The 23,801-nt window shown below is 46.5% G+C and overlaps 1 protein-coding gene across 2 annotated transcripts; it reads left to right on the top strand.

The window, feature by feature from the left end:
- Nucleotides 1-1,874: 1,874 nt before the first annotated feature.
- NYX (nyctalopin) lies at nucleotides 1,875-8,695 on the top strand. 2 transcript variants are annotated; one of them, XM_068155100.1, is made up of 4 exons: nucleotides 1,875-2,131; nucleotides 2,276-2,368; nucleotides 2,549-2,599; nucleotides 5,962-8,695. In XM_068155100.1, exons 3-4 carry the CDS (start codon nucleotides 2,578-2,580, stop codon nucleotides 7,356-7,358), a joined length of 1,419 nt encoding a protein of 472 aa, XP_068011201.1. In that variant the 5' UTR covers nucleotides 1,875-2,131; nucleotides 2,276-2,368; nucleotides 2,549-2,577; the 3' UTR covers nucleotides 7,359-8,695. The 2 variants fall into 2 exon arrangements, with proteins under 2 accessions (XP_068011201.1, XP_068011200.1); XM_068155099.1 differs by having other exon boundaries at nucleotides 1,876-2,131; nucleotides 2,549-2,624.
- Nucleotides 8,696-23,801: the final 15,106 nt, after the last annotated feature.

Raw genomic sequence — 23,801 nt, forward strand, 5'->3', positions numbered from 1 at the left:
GGTGCCAGCCTTCCTTCAGCTGATTTTTTAGCAGGCAGCTACTGCCACTGTCCTCCCCCCATCCTAAGGGGACTGCTGAGGTGCACACAGCTCCTAGTTTAATAACCCTTCCCCCCACGCCCCGAACTCCCAACCTATCCATTGTACATAGTGGAGGTTCCTAGGGTCCTCCTTAGGGTATGTGTTTTGCCAGGTCCTGCAGACTACCCCTCAAAGGAAGGTGGCTCTGCAGATAATAAAAGCACTTTCTTGGGCTCCTTCATGTCCCATTCACACTGCTCTCTTACTGTGCATGTGGAAGAAGAAGCATGAGGCACAGGGAAGCCCCAGAGACTCAGCAGAATTCTGGTGTCTCAGTGCAGATCAGTCCCTCATTGTTTTCTGAAAAGCAAATTTAGTATTGCTTTGCAAACTAAGCAGCAGGTCTAGTCCTTGGGGAGCTGCTGACTGATCACACACTAAATTGTCCCCAGGGCTCACAAACCCTCCTTGTTGACTGCCTCCACCCTTGTCTAGAGCATGTATTCACCTGGGGAGAGACAAGATTTCTGGTACCACCTTTAGGGCTCTGGTAAATGTTGGGGAAAAGGAGCTGGAAATACTGCTCCTTGCTCCTCTCCACCACTTGTGGTTGGTGTTTCCCCCCTACCCCATGACTGAAAGGCCAGTGACCTGCTTTTTGCAATCAGACAGGCTGTGGCTTCCTACAGAAACCAAATCCTTCTGGAGAAACACCAGCTGCCCCAGCACATGGTCAGTGCCCAGCTGGTGCCACTTCTGTCCCAGCAAGGACTCCAGCAGCTTCAGCTCTGTGGCAGAGACTGCAGCACCTTGCCTGTGACTTTGCAAATCTCTTTCCTCCTGTGCAAAGCAGCATGGTGCAAAGCTGGAGGGGTTGGTATGACACAGCAGTGGGGGAAGGGATCCTTCAGGCAAAATCAGTGCTATATGTGTGATCCCCTTGCCCCTGGCCTGCCCCCCAGCACCAGCCTGCTTACTCACTGTTTAGACAGACACAAACTTCCTGAGGTGCCAGCCAGATTGCCTTAAGACTGAGGGACTGCTAAAACAAGCTAAACTCTGTGTAGCTGGGTGCTTTCATTTTCAGGAAGAGCTGAGCAGCAGCAGGCTGAATCTTTCCCGATGTTTCAAGCATAAATTAATCAGGTATTCGATTTCCCAAGGGGGAAAAAAAAAAGAAGAAGAAAAGGCAGCATAATAATTCATTTAGAAATAAAGAGTAGAGCTCTCTATTTTCCCCCTCTGACATGGTGAACACAATTACCTAAGGCATGGGAGGCTGAGATAACTCACTTATTCAGCCCCCAATCTCCAAAGAAACCATCATCATTCTGTCAGAAAGGCTTTAAAATCCAATTGACATCCTGCATGCTAAAACATCACCACATACAGAACCTGTCCTTACGATTTCCATGCACCAGCTGCAGCATCACAAGCAAAACAAACTCACAGGCAGGGCAGAGTTCATTATTAGCAAGGCCATATACATCATGCAAGCTCCCTGTGTTTCCTGACCCTTCTCACAGAGCTCTTGGCATCTTCTCGTCCTTTAGGAGCAATTCCCAGCAAAGCAAGGCACATCCTGTTAGCAGTGTGTGAGCCACACTGGGGCTGGGAAAGCGTGCATGGGAGAAATGAGTCCCAAGCTGTGCTTGTTTGGAGAGCTCAGTGAAGGCAAACCATAAGCTTGTGCTTGCCCCCAGATATAATCACATTTAGGCTGTGCCCTCCTCTCCCACCTCCTCTGCCATTATGTAATGGAAAATGGAGTAATGCCTTTCAGCAATGCTGTTTGAATGGCAGCAGTCCAATTCTGGACTGCTTCTTATTTTTTTTTTCTGCTTCATTATTTTTTTAGTGATGGGGGCAGAGTAGGTTGGCAGAGGGGAGAAAATATCAGTTTAGTTTGTCTGCAATCCCTGTTTTGCTTTGGGAGCTTTAGAGGACAGACACATTCTTCCATCTCTGCTAATCCTCTGCTGATACAGAGGATTTTCCTGCCATTAAATGATAGCTTGTGAGAAAAAAATGCCAACTTTTCAGAGACTGACTCGTATGGCTAATGGCTGCCTCACGAGCAGGAGGGAGGACACAGCCACTGCCTGGCTAGGTAAGAAATGTATCTCAGAGGATTTCTGTTGGGAATTTTAGTTTTGGCTGTTTGATGGTGAACTGGTTGTGCTCCTCTGTACCAGCCCCTACTGCCTGATGAGATGGCCAGTCTCTTACTGTTGGTGATCTTTTCCCATCACAGACGAGAGGAACCTGCCCCTTGCATGGCTGGTGGGAAGAATGTGGATGAGCTGGTGAAGAGGCGTAGCAAAAAGCGGCAGGATTGCCTGAGAAGGTCAGTGATGGAAGAATGATACCTACCAGGAAGGTGCTGGGAAGTCTTCAGTCTGAAAGCATGGGGGAGGGGAGCTTTTCCCTTGCTTCACCTTTCTAAACAGAGACCTTATTAGAAGAAAATGATTCAGGGAAATGAGAGGGGGTGAAATCTGTCTTTGCTCTTCCTCTGTGCTTTTAGATCCCTCAAGTTCGCTTGCCAGACCTGAAATGCCACTAGTGAGTAATCAAGGTAATGTTTGCCATCATTTTAAATGGTGAGTATACTCTTCTCTGCATTTCCCAGTAGTGGATTAGAGTGATTGTTTGGAAAGGTGTAGGTTAAATACTCAATTATTGACATCATTTTCTCTTTACCCTTCTGAAACGGGTTTTTTTCAGTCTCTCACACTTCCTTTCAAATCCTAAATTACAATAGTATTTAAAAGAGCAAAAGACTTCATCCCTGGGTGGAATTTTGTTTATTCCTTAATCTAATGAATATTTTTGACCTTATTGATGTATTTAACCCTTTTCCTTAAATACACACCTCATTTGAGCACCCTCTGTGTAAATGAGTTGGAGGCGTCTTCCAGCTGCTACCCTTCCAGCTGCCACAGTGTAAAAAGCAAAGAGCATCCTTTTTTTGGGGAAGGGGCAGGAGAAAGGAAGGACTGATGGGAATATTTCATGCTGTGTTGCTCAGAGGAGATCTGGCACACAGCAGAAACCTGATCTCCTGTAGTCTGAGCAGCAGCTCTCCTCAGGGTTTGCCAGGGTTCAGATGGAGGATGTTTTCTGACTTCCTTTCCCAGAGAGGGAAAATTGCCGCAAAGACTGTGGTGCTGAGGGGCTCCTCCAAGATCCTGTTGCCAGGGAATTGTTTTCTATCTGGATGGTCCTCAAGTGTTTGTTTTCCACATACTGCAAGATGCAAAGAAATACACTTGTAAATAGAGATCTTAGAGGCATGCTGTGAAACAACACTAGCAAAAGACCCAGAAATCTGGGCACTAAAACTCCCTTCTGTCTAAGGGGAACAGGCTGAATATGGTTTAGGAACAGACGTTTCCTTTATCAAGTGATTAAAGAACAAGCAGGGATGGGTAGGATGGAATTTTGTTATCAGCATGCTCCTCCCTACCCTGCACACAGTGCACACAGCTGCTGGGGAGGTCTGCTCTGAGGGCCAGAGATGTGGCTGAGCTCGTGGTAGCTGTAGCTAAACTTTGAACTTGTTTGGGACAGTCTCACATCTAGGACAGTCTATGCACATATGTCCCTCTGGATGTCACCCTGAGCCCACACCAGGCTCCCCTTCCAGAAGCAACCCATGTATCCATCATTTCCAGACAGCCACCTGTGGTCAGACATTTGGGAACCAGCAAATCCTTAATCTGTCTGGCCCCCAGTTTATGTAACTGCATAACAAAAACACCATATGCCCCTCTTTGCAAACAACAGTGGGAACTGGTGCACAGGGTAGCAAACCAGGCAGCCCCTGTGCAGCCTGAACAAAGAGCAATCAGAGATGATGTGGTTTTACCCTTCTTGTCCTTAGGCTCCTCACCTGTTTTCTACCCAGGCCCCTGACTGAAGGGAACTTTACTTTAGATGTGGTTGTTTTATTGGATAAGATTTCAGGGAAAAGAAAACAAAAAGAAAGGAGAAGAACATACAAACACTCAAAATGACACACTGCTAAAATCCTTTCCAGCTCTCAGAGTCCTTCACTACCATTTGCCCTTGAAGTGATGCTGTTTTGTTAATTCTCCAGTCACAATAGCATGGCCAGGCTTGATGGGACCTGAATTTTGATAAGGAAGCCACAGGTAAAGGCCTTCTGGGATGCTCCCTCCACATATCTAAATCTTTCTTCTACTTACATTGACCAGGTTTGTTCAAAGGGATTCAGGTTGGGAAGCTCCTGGGTTGATGTCCTGTCAATGGGGACCTGGTCAGCAACTGGTTTTGCAAGGCTTGGAAGAAGCCACAGGCAGTGTCAACTCATAAACAGATCACCATGCACATTGCCTTTAAAAAGGATGGAAAATGGGCAGAGCAATTGCAGTTTGAAGGGTAGTTTAGTTTGTACATTAAAGCCTGTGGGGCTGCAGAATTAGAAACTTGATCCTTGCTGAAGTTGATGCTCCCTGGCACAGCACCTCACAAGTCTGTCTTGATAAAAACATCCACACAGCTGTAGAGGGCAACTGCTGTGCTTCAAACTAGCAAGGAGAGGCAGCACGGCTACAAGGAGCTCCCCCCCTCCAGACAGTCCAGACAGGTGTGTGTGGGAAAGCCTCTTCCTTGAGCCTTGGGGCCAGAGAGTCACACAGAAGCAGTAATGTGATCCCAGCAGTGCTGCAACAAAGGTGGCTGGTGGTAAAGCTCTTGATACTTCATGTCTGGTTGAAAGAAATAAAAAGGATCATGTTTGTGTGGGAGCCAATAAACTGCAGCAATAAACCCAGTCAGTAGCAATACCACCATTTCCTGCTAGCAACTACCTGGCAGGTTCACTGGTGTGGCTTCCCACTTCATTGAGTGGTAGGAAGGCTATACCTTTGAGGTCAGCTGCAAGATGAGCCTTGCCTTCATTGCCTCCTCTCTATTCAGTTTATTTTGCAGATGTCTGGCTGGCTGCATGTTTTTTCCCCACAAAAATACCTGTCTGTGGAAGCTGACATCTCCCATTCCTTTTGTACTTCTCTGATTTCTCTCCAAGAGCCTTCTCCTCTTTCTTTTTATACATGCACCTATGTGGGACTAGCTTGAAAAGAAAGCACAGTGGCCACTCACCTCCCTTATCAGGCTGATAAAAGAACAAAGTGGCTGCTCCCATCAAACATAAGGCACTGTGCTGACTGTCCTGAGAACTGACAAAACAGTAAAAACCTTGCTGGAAGTGAAGAGTATCTCATCTATGATGAGGTCATAAAGAAAGCAGTGGGGCAGTATCCCTTATTTCCCCACCCCCATCCCATGCTGTTCTACCAGTGGGAATGTGTTTTTAAACCCTACTGTGTCCTCAAGAGCTGAGACTTCCCCTGCACCAGCTGATGGATCTGGTGGAGTAATGTTAGGTTGAATGAATAAGAAAAAGAAAGAAGCAAAAACTGTGAGCTTGGCATACCTCAGGCAGCTAACTGATCTCTCCTGCGTGCTGCCAGACTGGCATACACCGTTCTCCCCTCTTCCCCAGCCAGTAATACTGCAGCCTGTCTATAGCTGCTGGTCCTCAGACCACCTCTGCCTGTCCCCTGGCCTACCCTGTCCCCATCAGTTTGCAGAGAGACAAACCACAGAGGCATTAAGCAATACTTACATTTAGGTGTGTCCCTGCTCTTGAGGAGAGAGAAATTCGTCAGAGATGACATTCTAGCTGATGGTATGTGTATACACACCTTCCCACAGGGGGGTAAAAATCCCAGCAGCAGATTTGCAGCAATCTTTCACGGGAGTGCCTCAGACAGCACTGATGTGCAAGTAGCCTGGCTAGAAGGGAGGCAAAGGCAGAGTCGTTTCTGTTTGCTGTTGTTACTAATGTATTTGCTCTCGATGCATCCTGATTCTCTTCCCCCACACCTCCATGGGTATGTTCCTCCCTGCCAGTGATCCTTTGGGTGCCCCACGTCCATGCAGTGTGGGCCTGCGTGCGGTCATGCCCGGCCAGCTGCGTGTGCACCCAGGAGCGGAGCTGCTCTGTCCTCTGCGATCGTGTCGGTCTGGGGCAGATCCCCAGTGAGTTCCCTTGCGAAGCCTCCTCGATCAACCTGGACAAAAACAGCATCAAGTTCCTCTCTGAGAGGGCTTTTGGGACCTTGCCTTCCCTCAAATCCCTGTCGCTCAACCACAACAACATCTCCTTCATCACGCCGGGGGCTTTCAAGGGGCTGCCCAGCCTGACGGAGCTGAGGATGGCTCACAACGAGTACATTCGCTATCTCCACACACGCACCTTCACCGCCCTCAGACGCCTGGTCAGGCTGGACCTGGCTGACTGCAACCTTTTCAACATCCCAGACAGGATCTTCATTGAGCTGCATGCTCTGCAGGAGCTCTTCTGCTTCCAGAACAACTTCCGGAGGATCCCGGGTGCCATCAGGGGCATGGAGAACCTGACTCACGTTTACTTGGAGAGAAACAGGATCGAAGCAGTAGCCTACAACTCCCTGCAGGGCCTGACCAGGTTGAAATACCTGAACCTGCAGGACAACAAGATCAATGTCATTCATGAGCGAGCTTTTCAGGGCTGCCAGAAGATGGAGTACCTGTACCTGAATGACAATTTGATCAGCGAGCTTCCAGAAAACTCCTTCGATGGCCTGAGGTGCCTGAAGATGCTTAACTTGGGGGGGAACTTCCTCAGGAACGTTTCCAACACCTGGTTCAGGGACCTGGGGGAGCTGGAGGTCCTCTACCTGGACCGCAACAGGATCAACTACATTGAGGAAGGGGCTTTTGAAAACCTCACCAGCCTAGTGACTCTGCACTTGAACAGCAACAACCTGACGACGCTGCCCTTCTCTGTCTTCCAGCCGGTGTACTTCCTGGGGCGCCTGTACCTCTTCCGCAACCCCTGGGAGTGCGACTGCCGCATCGAGTGGCTCAAGGAGTGGATGGAGAACTACAGGCTCGTCAGGGATATTCCCTGTGCCTCCCCCTCCTCGGTAGCTGGGATGGATCTGCTGGACGTGCTGTACGAGAGGTCCCCGGAAGGGGACTGTCTTGACCCTGTGGAACTGAACGTTACGTCCGAAGGCCCAACCCCAAGTGAGCAGCCTTGGTCCACCACTGAGAGCAAGTTCAACAGCCTTATCTCCAAGCTCTTGCTCCAGATGGGCCTTCCAGAAGAGGTGGCAAACACTACTGAAGTCTACATTAACACCACACAGCTGGATGTACTGACTGATGGGGTTTCTTCTGGGGGGGAGGAAGACAATATTGATGCCATCTTCTCTTTTTACCTCCCAACACTTTTTACAGTGATTGTTCTGCACTGCAAATAGTTCAAGGGCTGTATGGATCATAGATCTTGCTCAAGCATTTAGTCCTTGTACCTACCTAGTCATTAGGGAAAAGTTTGTACTGTGGACATCTTGCATGTAACTGGCTCCAAATCCTCCCAGGTTGGGTTGGTTGGATCTGGCTACAGATTCCCCTGGGTGGTGCTACTGGGATCTGGTTCAAGGCTGACTCTGCCCCATGGGGTCTCAGAGCCTCCCAGATACTTACAGAGCTGTGTGTAAGATGAGCAATGAGAAAATAGCAGTAAGGTTGAGTTTTGCTTAGAGATGTGCAGTGTGCCCTGCTAGGAGCATAGGGAAGAGTGGTCTGTATGAATGGTGGGACACTGCAGGTGGTTTCATTCCCTTGGGCTGACTCCAGCTGACCCAAGCATGGACTTTCTGAGAGCAACAAGAGACAGCAAAACTGGACCCCCTCTTCATGTCCTGACAGACACCCATACCCACAGCAGCTGCTGCTTAAAGCTGGTGAGCACTATGGTGTTGTGGGGAGCAGGGTTGTCCTGAGCAGCACCCAGGGATGCAGCACTGGCTCTCATGAACAGGAGAACAGCAGCTGAGGAGGATACCTGCCCTGGGAGGGTGTGTGATGGGTGCAGTATTTTGGCCGCGGCTATGGCCGTGTTTCTGATCTGTTCTCCCTCTGCTCTCTTTGTTTGTCAGAAGAGTCTTCTCAGAGAAAAAGCTGTTTCAGTGTAACAGTTTACTTACTAACACCGGTTGCACATGGGCATTTGTTTCTTTCTTTTGCAATGACTATATTGTTTCAGGGACTCCTTTGGTTTGATTTGTGTGCTATTTCACGGCATGGCAGCAAGGGCAGAACACAGTGGGGACAAATGCAACCAGCCCCTTTGAAATGTTTTGTATTTCCACCACTAATGTGTACCACGTAGCATGTCACATTATGCTGTACTACCCAACTGTGTTGTCATTTGCTTTTGGATGGCATCTTACACCTTTTACCTTTGAAATCTTCAAAGACAGCTGCTACTGTGACCAGAAAGAATTATGTTTTCTCTAGCAGAGCACATTAATAAAATAATTTGATACTTTGCTCTTAAAAATTAATTCACTGCTGGTTTTGGGGGTCTTTTTTTTTTGAGTTCTTTGGTGGGTTTTTTGTAGGCTACTCAAATAGGTGTACATGAATGTCCTGTTTGTGGTCTAGAGCTAATGACAGGCTATTGGTTGAAGCACAAAGAACAGACAATTTGACTTTGACAATTTGGGATGGCATTTAACAGGTTGGGATGGCATTTAACAAGTCCAAGTGCCAGGTGCTGCACTTTGGCCACAGCAACCCCATGCAGAGCTACAGGCTGGGGTCAGAGTGGCTGGAGAGCTCCCAAACAGAGAGGGACCTGGGGGTGCTGATCGACAGCTGCCTGAATATGAGCCAGCAGTGTGCCCAGGTGGCCAAGAGGGCCAATGGCATCCTGGCCTGCATTAGGAATAGTGTGGCCAGCAGGAGCAGGGAAGTCATTGTGCCCCTGTACTCTGCTTTGGTTAGGCCGCACCTTCAGTCCTGTGTCCAGTTCTGGGCCCCTCAGTTTAAGAAGGGCATCGAGACACTTGAACGTGTCCAGAGAAGGGCAACAAGGCTGGGGAGAGGCCTTGAGCACAGCCCTGTGAGGAGAGGCTGAGGGAGCTGGGATTGTTTAGCCTGGAGAAGAGGAGGCTCAGGGGTGACCTCATTGCCCTCTACAACTACCTGAAAGGTGGTTGTAGCCAGGAAGGGGTTGGTCTCTTCTCCCAGGCAACCAGCACCAGAACAAGAGGACACAGTCTCAAGCTGTGCCAGGGGAAGTTTAGGCTGGAGGTGAGGAGAAAGTTCTTCACTGAGAGTCATTTGTCATTGGAATGGGCTGCCCAGGGAGGTGGTGGAGTCACCGTCCCTGGAGGTGTTCAAGAGGGGATTGGACGTGGCACTTGGTGCCATGGTCTAGTCATGGGGTCTGTGGTGACAGGCTGGACTCGATGATCCTCGAGGTCTCTTCCAACCTTAGTGATGCTGTGATACTGTGACTTGGAACATGATTGTGCTTAGATTTGGGGTAAGTAGCAATGCTTTAAAAAAGTAAGTCACTATATAGAAATACACTTCCCTGGTGTTTTAACTATATTAACTCATCACACATGGCTTCTCATGCTGCATGTTCATAGGAAATTATACAAAATAGGCAATCCTTTATTACTGATAAAATGTCATGAAATAGGAATAAAAATGGAAATTATTTAACAAAAATCCCTTTCAGTTTTTTCCCTACCCCTCCTCCCCAACTCCCTGCCTTTTCATGAGAAATTCTAAACAAATATGACCTCCATCCCTGCTCTAGCTCAGTCCCCACAGGTGCCGGCGCCACAGTGGTAGAGGGTGACCTGCCCTGGCTCATGGTTTGCTAGGGTAGTGGTTCAGTACAGACATGATGTTGGCTAAAAACAACTGAAGGTAGCTGTCTTTGCCTCTGCCCTTTTCCCCAGTCACATATTGAGGAGTACCCAAAAATGTATGCAAAGGACAGGCCAGCTGAAGATGGACTTTGAGCACTTAATGGATGGTCCCACAGCCTGTAGGAGGGCAACAAAGCTGGTGAAGGGCCTGGAGGATAAACCTTCTGAAGAGTGACTGAAGGAGCTGGGGCTGTTTAGTTTGAAAAAGAGGAGGCTGAGGGGAGACTTCATTGCTCTCTACAACTACCTGAAAGGACATAGTGGAGAGGCTGGTGCTGGTCTCTTCTCACAGGTAATTAGTGATAGAACAAGAGGGAATGGCCTCAGGCTGTGACTGGGTAGGTTTGACTGGACATTAGGAAAAAATTTTTTCACAGCAAGTGTTCAGGCATTGGGATGTGCTGCCCAGGGAGGTGGTGGAGTCACCAACCCTGGATGTGTTTAAAGGTGGTTTGGATGTGGTGCTTAGGGATATGGTGTAGGGGTGAACCTTGTAGAGCAGGGTTATTGGTTGGACTTGGTGATACTGAGGGAATTTTACAACCTGAATGTTTCTGTGATTCTGTGTAAATAGCTCTGGAGAAAGCCAACAATCAACTCATGCACTAAATGGCTGCACACTCCTGGAACAGCTACCATGTGAGACAAGGAAGCTGCTTTTTTTGGCAGCAAAAAGACACTCTCTCCAGGGGCTTCAAGCTGTGGGTCTTGGTGCAGCCTACTTTGATCTGCAGCGCTCTGTCCTTAAAAGATCTTCTGCTTTCTACTTGTCACCAGTGATTTCTAGAGGAAAGATGAGTGCAGGGAAAACCAAACCCTCCCTTCTGTGATGTCTCCTTATCTATTCTGTAGCTTGACCACAGTTTTTCCCCAGGGAAGAGAGGTGCCAGATGGTTTGATAAGTGCTTATTTGACCTGTTCCGTGAACTAAATTCAATGAGTTTGGATTTCCAGGCTCTTCATGAATCCATTAATCTTCTTAAGTGCTAAATTCATCTGTGTATTATAAAAGGCTGGTTTTCAAACCTAGCCCAGTGCTGTAGAGATGTGTTATGTTAAGGATGCCTTTACAGGAGCAGTATTTCATCCTGTCAGGAAAGGTTTATCAATGGGCTTGGCACAGATGGGCACCAATGGCTGTATTTCACTTCTATGAGCATGGAGACACCTCACAAGGGAATTGTGTTTGTAAGCCACATTTTTGTTTTCTGTGCTGAGATACATGAAAGCTGAAGGTTGTCTTACTGTGTGAAATTGTGAGAATGGCTTTTAAGTTAATTTGTGCTTCGAAGATGCTTCTGTTTTATCTGCAAGAATGGCAAGCTGAACCTGCACTATCTTCAAATGTAGCTTTTAGCAGAGATTGTGCTGTCAGGTGGTGGACAAGGGGACCGTATGTCATGCTTTACTATGTGACAGTGGGGCCAGTGATGGCATCCATGCCTCTTTTAGACAAACATCCTACCTGCTTGCCCCAGAAAGCTTTCCCTGTGCTGCTGCAGTATAAAGGTGGCTGCCTGGAAAGCACATGGCTGGTGTCATGATGCCTCTGATGGGCTTTCAGCTTCCCTGCAGTAATGAGGACAGACTGAAATCCTGCTCTGAAATCAGCCTTGGCCCAGCTCTCTAGCATGGGCTTATCTAAAACCTCACAAGGCCATCACTGTCCTAAACCTCCCCCAAATCAGGCCTCAAAATCTCAGGCCTACATGTCCCCCCCAACCCCTCTGCTTACCCCCATGCTAGGCCCAAACTGGCAGCTTTGCCAAGGCTACAAACCTCCTTTGCAACATAGGACATGGCACATTCCCAGGAGAAGAGAGGGAGGAAAAAGGGCGGAACAAACAGAAGTGTCCGTTTTATAAGGATGCAGGACTTATGGGAATGAAATAACATAGATTACTCTTAGTGGTCCATCCCTGGACTTTTCTGGTCTTCCTGCAGGTCCTCAACTCTGTGGTTCTTAAAGGCATCCAGCCTGAAACCCACAGCACTCTGTGGTTAGTTGAACCAGTCTGATGGGAGAGAGGCCTCGAGCACAAGCCCTATGAGGAGAGGCTGAGGGAGCTGAGATTGTTCAGCCTGGAGAAGAGTAGGCTCAGGGGTGACCTTATTGCTCTCTACAACTACCTGAAGGGTGGTTGTAACCAGGAGGGGGTTGGTCTCTTCTCCCAGGCAACCAGCACCAGAACAAGGGGACACAGTCTCAAGCTGCACCAGGGGAGGTTTAGACTCGAGGTGAGGAGAAAGTTCTTCACCGAGCGAGTCGTTCGTCATTGGAATGTGCTGCCCAGGGAGGTGGTGGAGTCCCCATCCCTGGAGGTGTTCAAGAGGAGATTGGACGTGGCACTTGGTGCCATGAGTCATGAGGTCTGTAGTGACAGGTTGGACTTGGTGATCTTTGAGGTCTCCTCCAACCTCGGTGATTCGGTGCTTCTGTGATCTTGCACTCTGGTTAGTTTTAGCCTTGAATGTGAAAAGCTCCTAACTTCTGCAGATCATCTTGCTTTTGACCTTCACCACATCCTACGGGTTTTATTGTACTTCCCTCTTCATCTCTCTTTTAAGGACTGATTTAGAGTTCATTCTTAACTTGCACAGTGTAAATCTTACAATCTCTATGAAGGATCCTGAGGCATTTTAAAAAGGCCTAAAGCTTCCATTAGCTTCACTATACTCACCCCATGCCATGGTGTACTTTATGTGCACATCTCCTTTATCTGCCTTTTGAATTAACAGCCAATTTCACTTCAAACTTGCAGCATCTAAAACGGGGCTTTTGACCTGGGATGGGAGCTTTTTGATGTAGCTGTAAGTTTTTAACAAGATAAGTTTAAGGTGTCCTTACTCTGCCTCTTGCCTTGTTTCCCCCATTCTTGTTCATGTTCCAGGCCAAAACTTGATTGTGCCCTCACTGCGCTGCTGGAGCAGGGCTGGCTGTGCTTCAAACTGGATCACTGAAATGTCCCAGTTAAAAAAAGTCACCCCCCCACTTCCTCTCTCCTGGTGTTTAGGAGCCCAACTATTTCCCCAAGAAGTTTATGAGTCAGGTTTGGTATAAGTGTGTTAAACAAGAATTAAATGCAGCTGCAATACCTGAAAGGGGGACAAGCTAAACTGGAAAGATCGTGTTGGTTTGCACTCTATGATTTACTCATGCCAGCATGGATCTGGTGTGGAGGCACAGGGAGAGAGGTTCTCTCTTCCTTTTTTCAGGACACAAACAAATTAACAAGAGTATTCAAGAAATGCTTCAGCAAAATCAGGCCCTACGCTATAGCTTAAGACACCCTGCAAGATGCTCTTACTCCAGGACTTTTGTCACTAGCTGTTGTCATCAGTTGTACTTAGTGCAAGCAGCCTTTTTTGAAGATGACATTGTTGCACCTTACCTACCTTGACCCACATCTTCTGAAGCAACACGTTAGCAGCCTCTGAGTTGGTTACTTATATGGTTTAATGGAAATGAACAAGTAAATATCTAATAACTGATCAGATCATCCCTGTACTATGAAAGTGACCACTGAGAGTTACCTGGCTTAGCTGGAGCAAGGTCAGGATGTGCTTTGGTCTAATAAGAGAGGAGGAATGCAGTTCTGCAGAAGGACACAGAGCTTGTTGTATGGGATAATACAACTCAGAGCTGATTGTACGGGATCTTCAATCCACCATGGCTCTGACCTAGAGCCCAGACGAGGTAGAAGTCTCAGGTAGTGATCATGTTCTCTCTCTCTCTCCCTTTCTCTCTTGGGATAGCATTTGCACAGCTGTGTGACAGCTGGATTAGGAACTGCTGTCCCTGGGTCAGTTTTGGACAAAACTGGTTTCCTGAGCTGACTCTTGGGGAATGAGAACATGGAGAAGAGGCTGTTGCTGTCAGTGGCAATGGAGATGGATAGTATAGATCCATGGAGAGTATAATTCCACAGTACAAGCATGGATTTCAGCAGCCATGTGGACAGAAACCTCACAACCCTAAGAATCTTGTCACTGAGCATTGTGTTGGTGGCTGTACCTGTGGGGTGTTAACCCCTGGAGAGGGGTGAGCAGTTGTGGAGGAAGCAAACTGCAGAGCTGGCAGGAGCCAGGCTTAAGCAGAGCATGGTGGCCTGTCCTCTTCTTTGCACTGTCTGCAGGCTGTCTCCTTCAATTTGCCTGGAGAGCTGTCTTGCCTTCACATAACCTCTGCTCCTCACAACCCTCCTGAATATGGACAGCCCTTGTGTCTGTCCCAGGCAGGAGCTGGGTCACAAGCAGAACAGCAGAGAACAGGCAGTGAATGAGGTCTGGATCTGGCAGGTGTTTGCTCCAGCTCCAGGTGGGTGAGCTGAGATGATACTGGGAAATCTGTGGGACATGCCTGTAGCTGGCTGGACACAGACTGTGGCCATTAATTTTTGGACAACAGTTCTATTTTTTGTTTCTATTTTGCTTAGACTGAGGGCTGACTCCAGAGCACAGGGATTCTGGGGTGTAGGAAAGCAAGGTCTAGGGAGGCTCAGGCTTTGCAAGGGTAGAAAAGTGGACAAGTAAGGTTTCCTTGCTCCAAGCAAGGAGAAGCTGAGTGCCTGGTGGGGTGAGGATCTGCTGGAGTTGCAGCAAACTGCATCATGCCCACATGTGTAAAACTACACATAGCTCAGTGGGGTTTTACTGCTGGGCTTTTGGTAGTGAAAACAAAGCTGAGTGCAGGAGTAGGCAAACAGGCAAATGTGATAAATCAGTAATAAAGGACAACTGGCAGGGTGCATATAAATTGGGATGGAGTTGGCAGCAGCAATTCCTCACCATGTTGAATGATTATGTCTCAATGTGCTGTGACAATGAGATATGTATCAGACACTATATGGACAGGCACTTTCTTGATGTATGAGATTGGCAAAGAGTCAGAAGACACAGTAGAGAAATAAATGATAAACTTGCAGTCAGATAAAGCTTGTTGTAAATATCTGCGTCGAAACAGGTGATTGATTATTTTAATGGGTAAAAAGTAGCTATGAATTTTGCAGATGCAGACTTTTTTTAGGCCAGTAAAGCTTAAAGTAGGTTTTGATGCATTCCACATTACTTGAAAGCCAAGTAAATTGGAACAAAGAGATAGATCAAATTGATGTCGACATATGTGAGGTAATAGATATGGGAAAACACAACTTGAACTGCTCACAGGCATGGCTAGGCTCTTGGGGAAAGAAACTCTGGAGAATTGCTGTGAAGGGCTGGTAGATCAACTGACACAAACCAAACAAAGTGCTGTAAATAACAGAGACTGGGCCAAGACAAATAGCAAATGATAATGCAATAGACTATTATGCCTTTTAGTAGTACATCCTGATCTGGACTGTGTCCAGCTTTTGCCTTGCCCCATCAGAAAAGACATAGCAGAAATACTGTTTGGTAACAGAAGTAAATAAGGTGAATCATGTAACTAAGATTTCTCATTAGCCAGGGACGTAAAGAATGGCTTGGTTTAGGAAGAGAAACCTAGAAGGTGGTAGGCCTTGTTTAGCTGGACAGACTCAGAAAGTGGTTATTTTTGTGGGAGATGTGAAGCTAGTTTTGACTCCTTGGAAAGCATCTGTGAGGGAGCCATTTAAACAATGCTGCACAGATCATGTGCAGCATAGGGCACAAATGATCACAAACTCGAGAGACAAGTGAGACGCCTCTGCTCTGTGCCACAGGGCACAACGACCTCCACCACAAGATGCCCGTGGGATGTGGAGGGTCACTGATTCCTGGGGCTTTTCTCCTGTTGCTTTTAGCACTGGAGCTAGATTTCCCTGTACTTGGCTCAGGCATTGTGGTGGGTCCTCCACCACAGTGACTGCAGACAACCAAGCCCTCAGATGTGGATGCTGTGACACTCGAGGTCCAGCTCCAGACACATTTGGCCCAACGATATCAAAGCACAGAAAGTAATCCCACTCCCAAGGGCCCATGTCAACTCCCTGTCCATCAGGACTGTAATATTTGTCAGTCTAGTCCTACTGAGGTATCCAAATCTCATTTAATTGGCTATACTGTTCAATCATTCCCGAGAAAGTAGACAACAGTCCAGCCCTTGGTTTTAGTCAGGCAATGACATATGAAATGTCTGCTCTTACTACGCTGGTACACGTAAGTTTTCTTCCCCATCGGTGCTACAGCTGAAACAGTATCAGGAATATAGTTTTCACTCAGAAATAAACACAGTTTGTAGCTCCATGCAAAGAAATCAGACCTTTGTAAGAGTGCCCTTGGAGAGGAAAAGAAGGTATCAGGAGAGTAGGGACAGCTTCCCAGGGTGCAACATGCTGCCCTCTAAACAAGTGGAACATCCCATCCCAGAAGTAGTTCAGCAGAAGATGGGCAGCAACCAGCAGCTCTGGCTGAAATTTTGTTTCTAGAGCTTCCCACTGGCTCCCAAACTCCCTCTTTGTATGGATGACTAACCTCAACCCAGGCTGTCCCCACTCCTGCTGGAACTTTGTCTGCAATGCACAGCACTTATGCCGGCTGCTGGTACAGGAATGAATCTTGCCTCACACAAACACTTCACAAGATAATGATCTGCAGATGTGGTGGTTTATAAAATGAAATCTACCTTTGTGGATTTCCAGGCACTCCATCTTCCTCCTAATCTTTTATTTGATTTAGGGCAGCTTGGGTATTTTGACCATTTCATTCCATCTCAAGTCACTCAGACACCTCAGCTTCTCTTTCTGAAAGAGTTACTCTTTTCCCTCACTTGTCACCCACTCACTGGTTTTGACAAATTGCAGGAAAACAAGCGACCAGCCCCCTGTGATGTTATATCATAAAAGCACAATTCAAATGAAATTTTACTTTAAAACTAAACTATACATTTTTAAATTTAAGAGGAGATTTTTTTTTTGTGATAAAAATTATCATTAAAACATGTTACATTGTGTTGTGTGGTGTGTTGTGAAGCTGGATGTGAGCAGACAGCGCGAGCTTGCAGCCCAAAAGGCCAATCAGATCCTGGGCTACATCAAAAACAAGTGTGTCCAGCAGATCCAGAGAGGTGATTCTGCCACTTTGCTCTGGTGAGACCTCACCTGGAGTACTGTGTACAGGTCTGGAGCCCTCAGTATGAGAAGGACATGGACCTGATGGAGCAGGTCCATAGGAGTGCCACCAAAATGATCAGGGGGTTGGAGCACCTCTGCTATGAGGACAGGCTGAGGGAGCTGGAGTTGTTCAGCCTGGAGAAGAGAAGGCTCCAGGGAGATCTAATAATGACCTCCCAGTACCTGAAGAGGGCCTACAAGAAGGATGGAGAGAGACTGTTTACAAAGGCCTGCAGTGATAGGACAGGGGACAATGGCTTCAAGCTAGAGAAGAGTAGATTGGATGTTAGGAGCAAGTTCTTTACCATGAGAGTAGTGGAACACAGATTGCCCAGGGGCCGTATCCCTGAAGATCTTCAAGGTGAGGCTTGACAGGGCTCTGGGCAGCCTGATCTAGTTGAAGATGTCCCTGCTTGCTGCAGAGGTGGTTGAACTAGATGAGCTTTGGAGGTCCCTTCCAAGCCAGACCATTGTTATGTTATGTTATGTTATGTTATGTTATGTTATGTTATGTTATGTTATGTTATGTTATGTTATGTTATGTTATGTTATGTTATGTTATGTTATGTTGTGATGTTATGGTGCAACAAGGCTGGTGAGAGGCCTTGAGCACAAGCCCTATGAGGAGAGGCTGAGGGAGCTGAGATTGTTTAGCCTGGAGAAGAGGAGGCTCAGGGGGGACCTCATTGCTCTCTACAACTACCCGAAGGGTGGTTGTAGCCAGGAAGGGGTTGGTCTCTTCTCCCAGGCAACCAGCACCAGAACAAGGGGACACAGTCTCAAGCTGTGCCAGGGGAAGTTTAGGCTGGAGGTGAGTTTTTCACTGAGAGAGTCACTCGTCATTGGAATGTGCTTCCCCGGGGGGTGGTGGTGGAGTCCCCATCCCTGGAGGTGTTCAAGAGGGGATTGGACGTGGCACTTGGTGTCATGGTCTAGTCATGAGGTCTGTGGTGACAGGTTGGACTTGATGATCTTTGAGGTCTCTTCCAACCTTAGTGATACTGTGATTCTGTTATGTTATGTTATATGTTATGTTATGTTATGTTATGTTATGTTATGTTATGTTATGTTATGATGTTATGTTATGTTGTGTTGTACTGTGCTGTGCTATGCTATGTTATGATTAGTGGTGATGCTACAGATGGAGAAAGTTGAAGTTGCAATGTGATGCTTAGAAAGGGGAATGTAGACTCCCTAGGTTGGCCTTTAAAATATAAAAGGCATTGGAAGAGGTTAGTAACCACCAACACAGCAAATACCCTGCACTAGATAGAATGTTTCCAAACTGATGTTGAGTTGTTTTAAATGTGTAAAGTCTCAGTGCAACAAACCCATCATTTTGATGTGATTTCACATGCTTTTAAGCTGCAGCCCAGTATGAGACACCCAAGCTTTTAAAAAAACAATACTTCAAACAGTCTCAAGATTTACAGATAAAATGTCAGCATTTTGGCATTTCTGGAAACACCAATCAATGGAAGTCACCATGTAGCCATCAAGCATATCATACATGGAACCAACCTTCTGGAGAGTGAAATTGTTTTCATTAAATCGATAAAACAGGACAAAGTGTTTGTCAGAAACGGTCCAGAAGACAACAGCAAACCAGCCAAGGGACAGATGCAGGGCCTGCAGGAGAGGAAGCATTGCAGTTGGTGTCACACTGGAGAAGACAGTTTAAAAAACAGCACTCCAAATCCTCAAAATGGAAACAAACTACAAATTGCTACAAGCAACGGCTGTAAGTTTACCTACATTTCACACCCTGAGGTCCTGCATGTAGCTCCCTGGGCACAAAGAAGCCTTCCTGCTGTGTGTTTATCCTAAGCCAAGAAAACCCTCCTCCCTTCTTTCAGCCCTGGGAATTTCTCATCTCTTTGGTCTATGGAAGATCTCACACAGGATGCTGTTGTCTGGGCAGCTTAGTATTAAAAGGGCTACTTTGTGTTTAATACCTCCTACTGAAGTACTTGCATCTCACAGTGGACACCTGCCTGTCTTTTGGGAAGACAGTGGATGCCACACCTGCATCTTTAGCACCTATTGAGATCCAGATTTGAGCATGGAATGTTACTGTGATGGAGTAAAATCTCTGTTGAAACCCAAGCTACTTTCCATGGAGCAAATACTGCTCCAGGGCTGGGGACTGTTCAGCCTGTCAGTGTTTAGCACCAGAGCTGTTCATGCCCATACATTCTGGTATCTCCTCATGGCCTTATCTAAGCTTGACACTCTAAAGCTCATGTCGGATCCTTATCCATATGGCTTGCAGCCTGAAAAGACAGCAGGAGAGGACATATAGGGAGAGGTGAAGTGACTTATCCTGCCTCACACAGCAGATAACTCCTGGAGTCAAGCACACCTCTCATGTTTCCAAATCTGCTGCTCTGTTTTGAAGCCTTTGTCTATTTTCTCTGCAGGCAACTTACCTTTTGCCTTGCTTATTCAGTCTTATGCACAGGTGTTCTACAAATCCAAGTCAAGATCTCTTGAAGAGAGCACACGGATTACTTAAGGGGATTTTCAAATTCCAAGTGGAAAAACCTTGGTAACTAAAGTCAGAGTTTAGGCTGCCCTGATCTGTGGATTGAATTTACAGTCACCTTGCTTCTGCTCTCTGGTGTACAGAAAGATGCTTTTAGTAAAATGTTTTCTGTTGCATTTGAAGTTTTGGGCTTTTGTTGCTGACTGTTGCCATAGAGTGGGGCCCAACCTCTTGAAGCTCCTCACTGCTTTAGCAGGTTTGTGGGCAGTTTCTCTGTGGGAGCTCTGCCCACAGGCTAAGTTGCTATGAAGAGATGCAGCAGAATGCATATACAGATACCCCCTTTAATATCTTTGTTGGTGACATGAAGTGGTATTGAGTGCACCCTTGGCATGTTTGCTGACACCACCAAGCTATGTGGTGCAGTCAACATGCTGGAGGGAAGGGATGCTCCCCAGAGGGACCTTGACAGGCTTGAGAGCTTGGCTGGTGCAAAACTCACAAAGTTTGAGGCCAAGTGCAAGGTCCTGCACACAAGCTGAAGAAATCCCAAGTACAAATACAGGATGAGCAATACATGGATTAAAAGCTGCCTTGCAGAGGACTTGGGGATACCAGTGGATGAAAAACTGACTATGAGCCATTAACAGGTGTTCACAACCCAGATGGCCAAACACATCCTGGGCTGCATCAAAAGAAGAGTGGCCAGCAGGACAAGGGAGGCGATTCTCCCTCTAACTCCACTCCTGTGTTGCTGCACCTCGAATACTGTATCTAGCTTTGGGGTCACCAGCATAAGGACATGGACCTGCTTGAGTTAGTCCAGAGCAGGCCACAAAGATGATCAGGAGGCTGGAGCACCTGCCCTGTGAGTACAGGCTGAGAGTCAAGGCTGTGTAGCCTGGGGAAGCAAAGGCTCCAGGAAGACCCTACATTGGCCTTGTAGTGCTTAAAGGGGGCCTACAGGAAAGACATGGAGTGATTCTCTATCACAGAGTGTACTGATAAAGATGAGGCATAACAGTTTCAAACAGAAAGAAGACAGCTTTAGATTAGATATTGGGAAGAAATTCTTCACTGGGAGTGCTGAGACACTGGAACAGGTTGCCCAGAGTTGTGGATATCCCTTCCCTGGCAGCAGGCAAGGTCAGGTTGGATGGGGCTTTGAGCAAGCTGATCCAGTGGAAGGTGTCCCTGCCCATAGCACGGGGATTGGCACTAGATGATCTTTAAGGTCCCTTCCAACCCGAATCATTTGCTGATGAAAAGTGATCAACAATCTAACTGGCTAAAAGCTTAACTGAGATTACAGCTATGGGAAATATATTGCTGAGGTAAGAATTAATTATGTAACAAAATGATTTGGGAAGGAGGATTTAAAAGCTTTTAACTCTGAGGCTAAAGCATAAGAAGTCAAAAAGCTTACTTCAGGTCCAGCTTTCACAGGATTGAAGAGAAGACTGCTAAATATCACTTAAGGGGAAGAAAGTAAAAGTTATCATAGGTGCACTAACCTATAATAAATAAACCACCACCCCCTTCCCCCCCCAGCAAATGTTGGAACTGGCTTTGGGTTTTTCTGTGCAGCATTAGAAGAAATACACTCTCCTCTAGCTTAAGCTTCTGCACTCATCATTATGGCACACACACCAAGCACAATCACTCAGGAGCAGTTCCTTCTGCCCTCCTTGTTTGTAATGTATTTTCTGTTGTGCAGCTATTTTAATTTATAGGTGATTATTTGACACAATGTCCAGCACTCATCTTGGTAGGAGTTACAGGTAAGTCTTAGCTCATTAAAAAGTAGAGAAGAAACTTGTCTGAGAGACAGGCTTATTAAGAAAATTAAGATGCTTCACATACAGAAAGGAGGCTTTGTGTGGTGTCTGCTTGAGTTCATACTCTGCCAATTTAGGTTACAAAACCACATGACTCTTGTAAGTTATTTGAGAAATGTGCTTTTCCTGTAGTTTCCACAATCCTCTCTTGCCAAGTACTTTAAGCCTGAAACTGAGTTCCAGGTGCCTTCATTAAAGAAGTTGAGAACTAACTGCAGTGGGAGAGAATAGGACCAGAACTGTTAGCTTCTAACGTTTCAATCTAGATTTGCAGAACATGACACATACTTTGGCAGGACTGCCAAGGATCTTAAATAACAGCACTGTGAAGTAATTTCCTTAGAGGAAACATTAACAAGGGGAAAAATATGGAAATGAGCCTGGGCATTAACTTTTCTAAGTGGCTCTTGGATCCAGCTTCAGTTAAATGCTGCTTAGGCTACAGCTGCTCACCCTTTATACTGTCCTTTCAAAATCAGCTGAGTAACCTTGCTACTGAAGTCTCTGAAGCAGGTAGTGATATTTTAGCATAAAGGCTACTGGCACTTGACTGTGTGATCCAAACCAAATAAAAAAGAAAACCAATGCTAAAACACATAGAAGAATTTGGGCTTGGGGATGAGATTAAAAATGTCCCTCTGGTTTTAAACAGTTGCATGCTGTGGGTTGCGTGACAGTGGCTGGGATTCTCTAAACTAGGTTACCATTTCCATGCAATAATCTTACCACTCTGAGACGTTGAATAACCTAGTGTACTTTTATTAAGTAAATGGAAGCAGAGGTTAATGAACATTTATTGGACCAACTTAACACCTTGAAATCACAGGCATCAGTCAGACTGAGAGCAGCATACTGATAAGATCAAGTTTTCTTTACAAATCTATCAGCCCCTGTACAAAAATAAAGTATAAAAGGGGCAGACGGAAATACTCGTTTCTTCCCAATCCCAGGGCTGCTTCTGAGGTCACATTCAGCATCAATTTAGAGAAGTCCAAGAGGTGCCCTAAATTATGCAGCGATATTTACAGTACTAGGAGGACCCTTCTTCAGTTGGAGATTGAGAAAAATGAATTGCAACATTAGCTCTGCACCTGCATGAGTCTTCCCTATGCAAGTGAAGCTTCCAGCTGAATTTATGGCAGCCTTTTGCCCTCTGCATACCACACAAATAACAGACACATCAGAAGGATTTGGGCAGGGCAGGGGGGAGGGCAGGTGTGGATCAGGAAAAGTGAGGAGGAGTTCTGGGCTTGTGCTGCACCTCCTGGGACTGTGCTGAAACCGGTTCATGGAGCTCACTGGACTGTGTGGTTCAGCTGTACTTAAAAGCCTGGGGGGTGGGGGGAGGGTGGTTGCAAGTGAACATTTTGCTACTGAAGGTTGCTAGAAGGAAAACAGTCTGTGGCAAAGAGAAGACAGGACAGTATGCTAACTGGTGTGCTTTACAGTTCTTGTTTCTGGATAAAAGGCTATACAGTGAGAGTTAAAGAAACAAAGCTCTTCGAGTTAGTCTTTCTCCTGTGTAAAATTAACTGAATGGTAGCTCTGCTTAGGAAAAGAAAAGTGTATCTACTTACATTAAATCACTACTTAATGTCATCTACATAAGGCAGAAGCACCCTCATGGGCCTTGCAAGTTTTCATTCCTTACAGGCTGGATACACAGAAATTCCAAGAAATTCACATTAACAGAGTCAAAAGTGTGTAAGTCAAAACAATTACCCAAATTATCAAAATTACTTTACCTGTTACATGTCATAAACATTTGAGATGAAGAACGTGTCACTGAAGTCAGATACCATTGCTTACCAGAGAAGTTTGTATTCCTAACATCAGAAATACTCCACTGCTTGGTTTTCAGCAGGTCTTCCCCCATCTTTGTGCTTTACTGGGAAAAGAGGTAGTTTTGAGAGCGAATGAACCTGCCACTTGGATGGGTTCAGCTAGTGTGTGACAATACCATAGGGACAGCTGCTCTACAGGAACACCAGCTTCATCCAGGACTAAAATCACAGCACAACTACTTGAAAAATTACCTCTGACTCACTAAATGGTTCACAGTTTGCACCTATCCCCTTTTAAAGGTGCTCAGTGAAGAACAGCTCAGCAGATACCGTTAGAGATTCCCTCTGACTTGCTGGCTTGCTCACGCAAGGCCTCACTCACAGATAAGTTTCTCATGAGTTAATTTCCATCAGTCCACACACCACAAACTCAAAGAATCAGGTTACAGTACTTGTTTTGGGACACAGTCACAGAAATGTGATTCCAGCAGTGGTGTAAGTGGGTTCAGCAGGTGGGGTAAAGTGATGGATCAAGCTCCATTCTGCGTTGTAGGCTGCAAGTTGTGCTGTGAACACTGCACAAAGTAAGCACCTGGCTTGGCCTGGCTGGCTGGGATGGCCTAGCTGGACCTAGATTTTGCCTGAGGATTTGACAAGGACAGAGATTTGACCACCTGACTGATGTAGGCAGGAGAAAAGGAGCAATTTATGCACTTCACAGTAATCACCCCGACGAGAAAGGCTTGACTGTGAGAACCTGTTCTGATTATATGTACATTGGTCCCAAACAACTG

This window comes from Melanerpes formicivorus, unplaced genomic scaffold, assembly GCF_026170545.1.
Source record: "Melanerpes formicivorus ecotype bairdi unplaced genomic scaffold, bMelFor1.0.p_v2 SCAF_30, whole genome shotgun sequence".
In the NCBI taxonomy this organism is placed as follows: domain Eukaryota; kingdom Metazoa; phylum Chordata; class Aves; order Piciformes; family Picidae; genus Melanerpes; species Melanerpes formicivorus.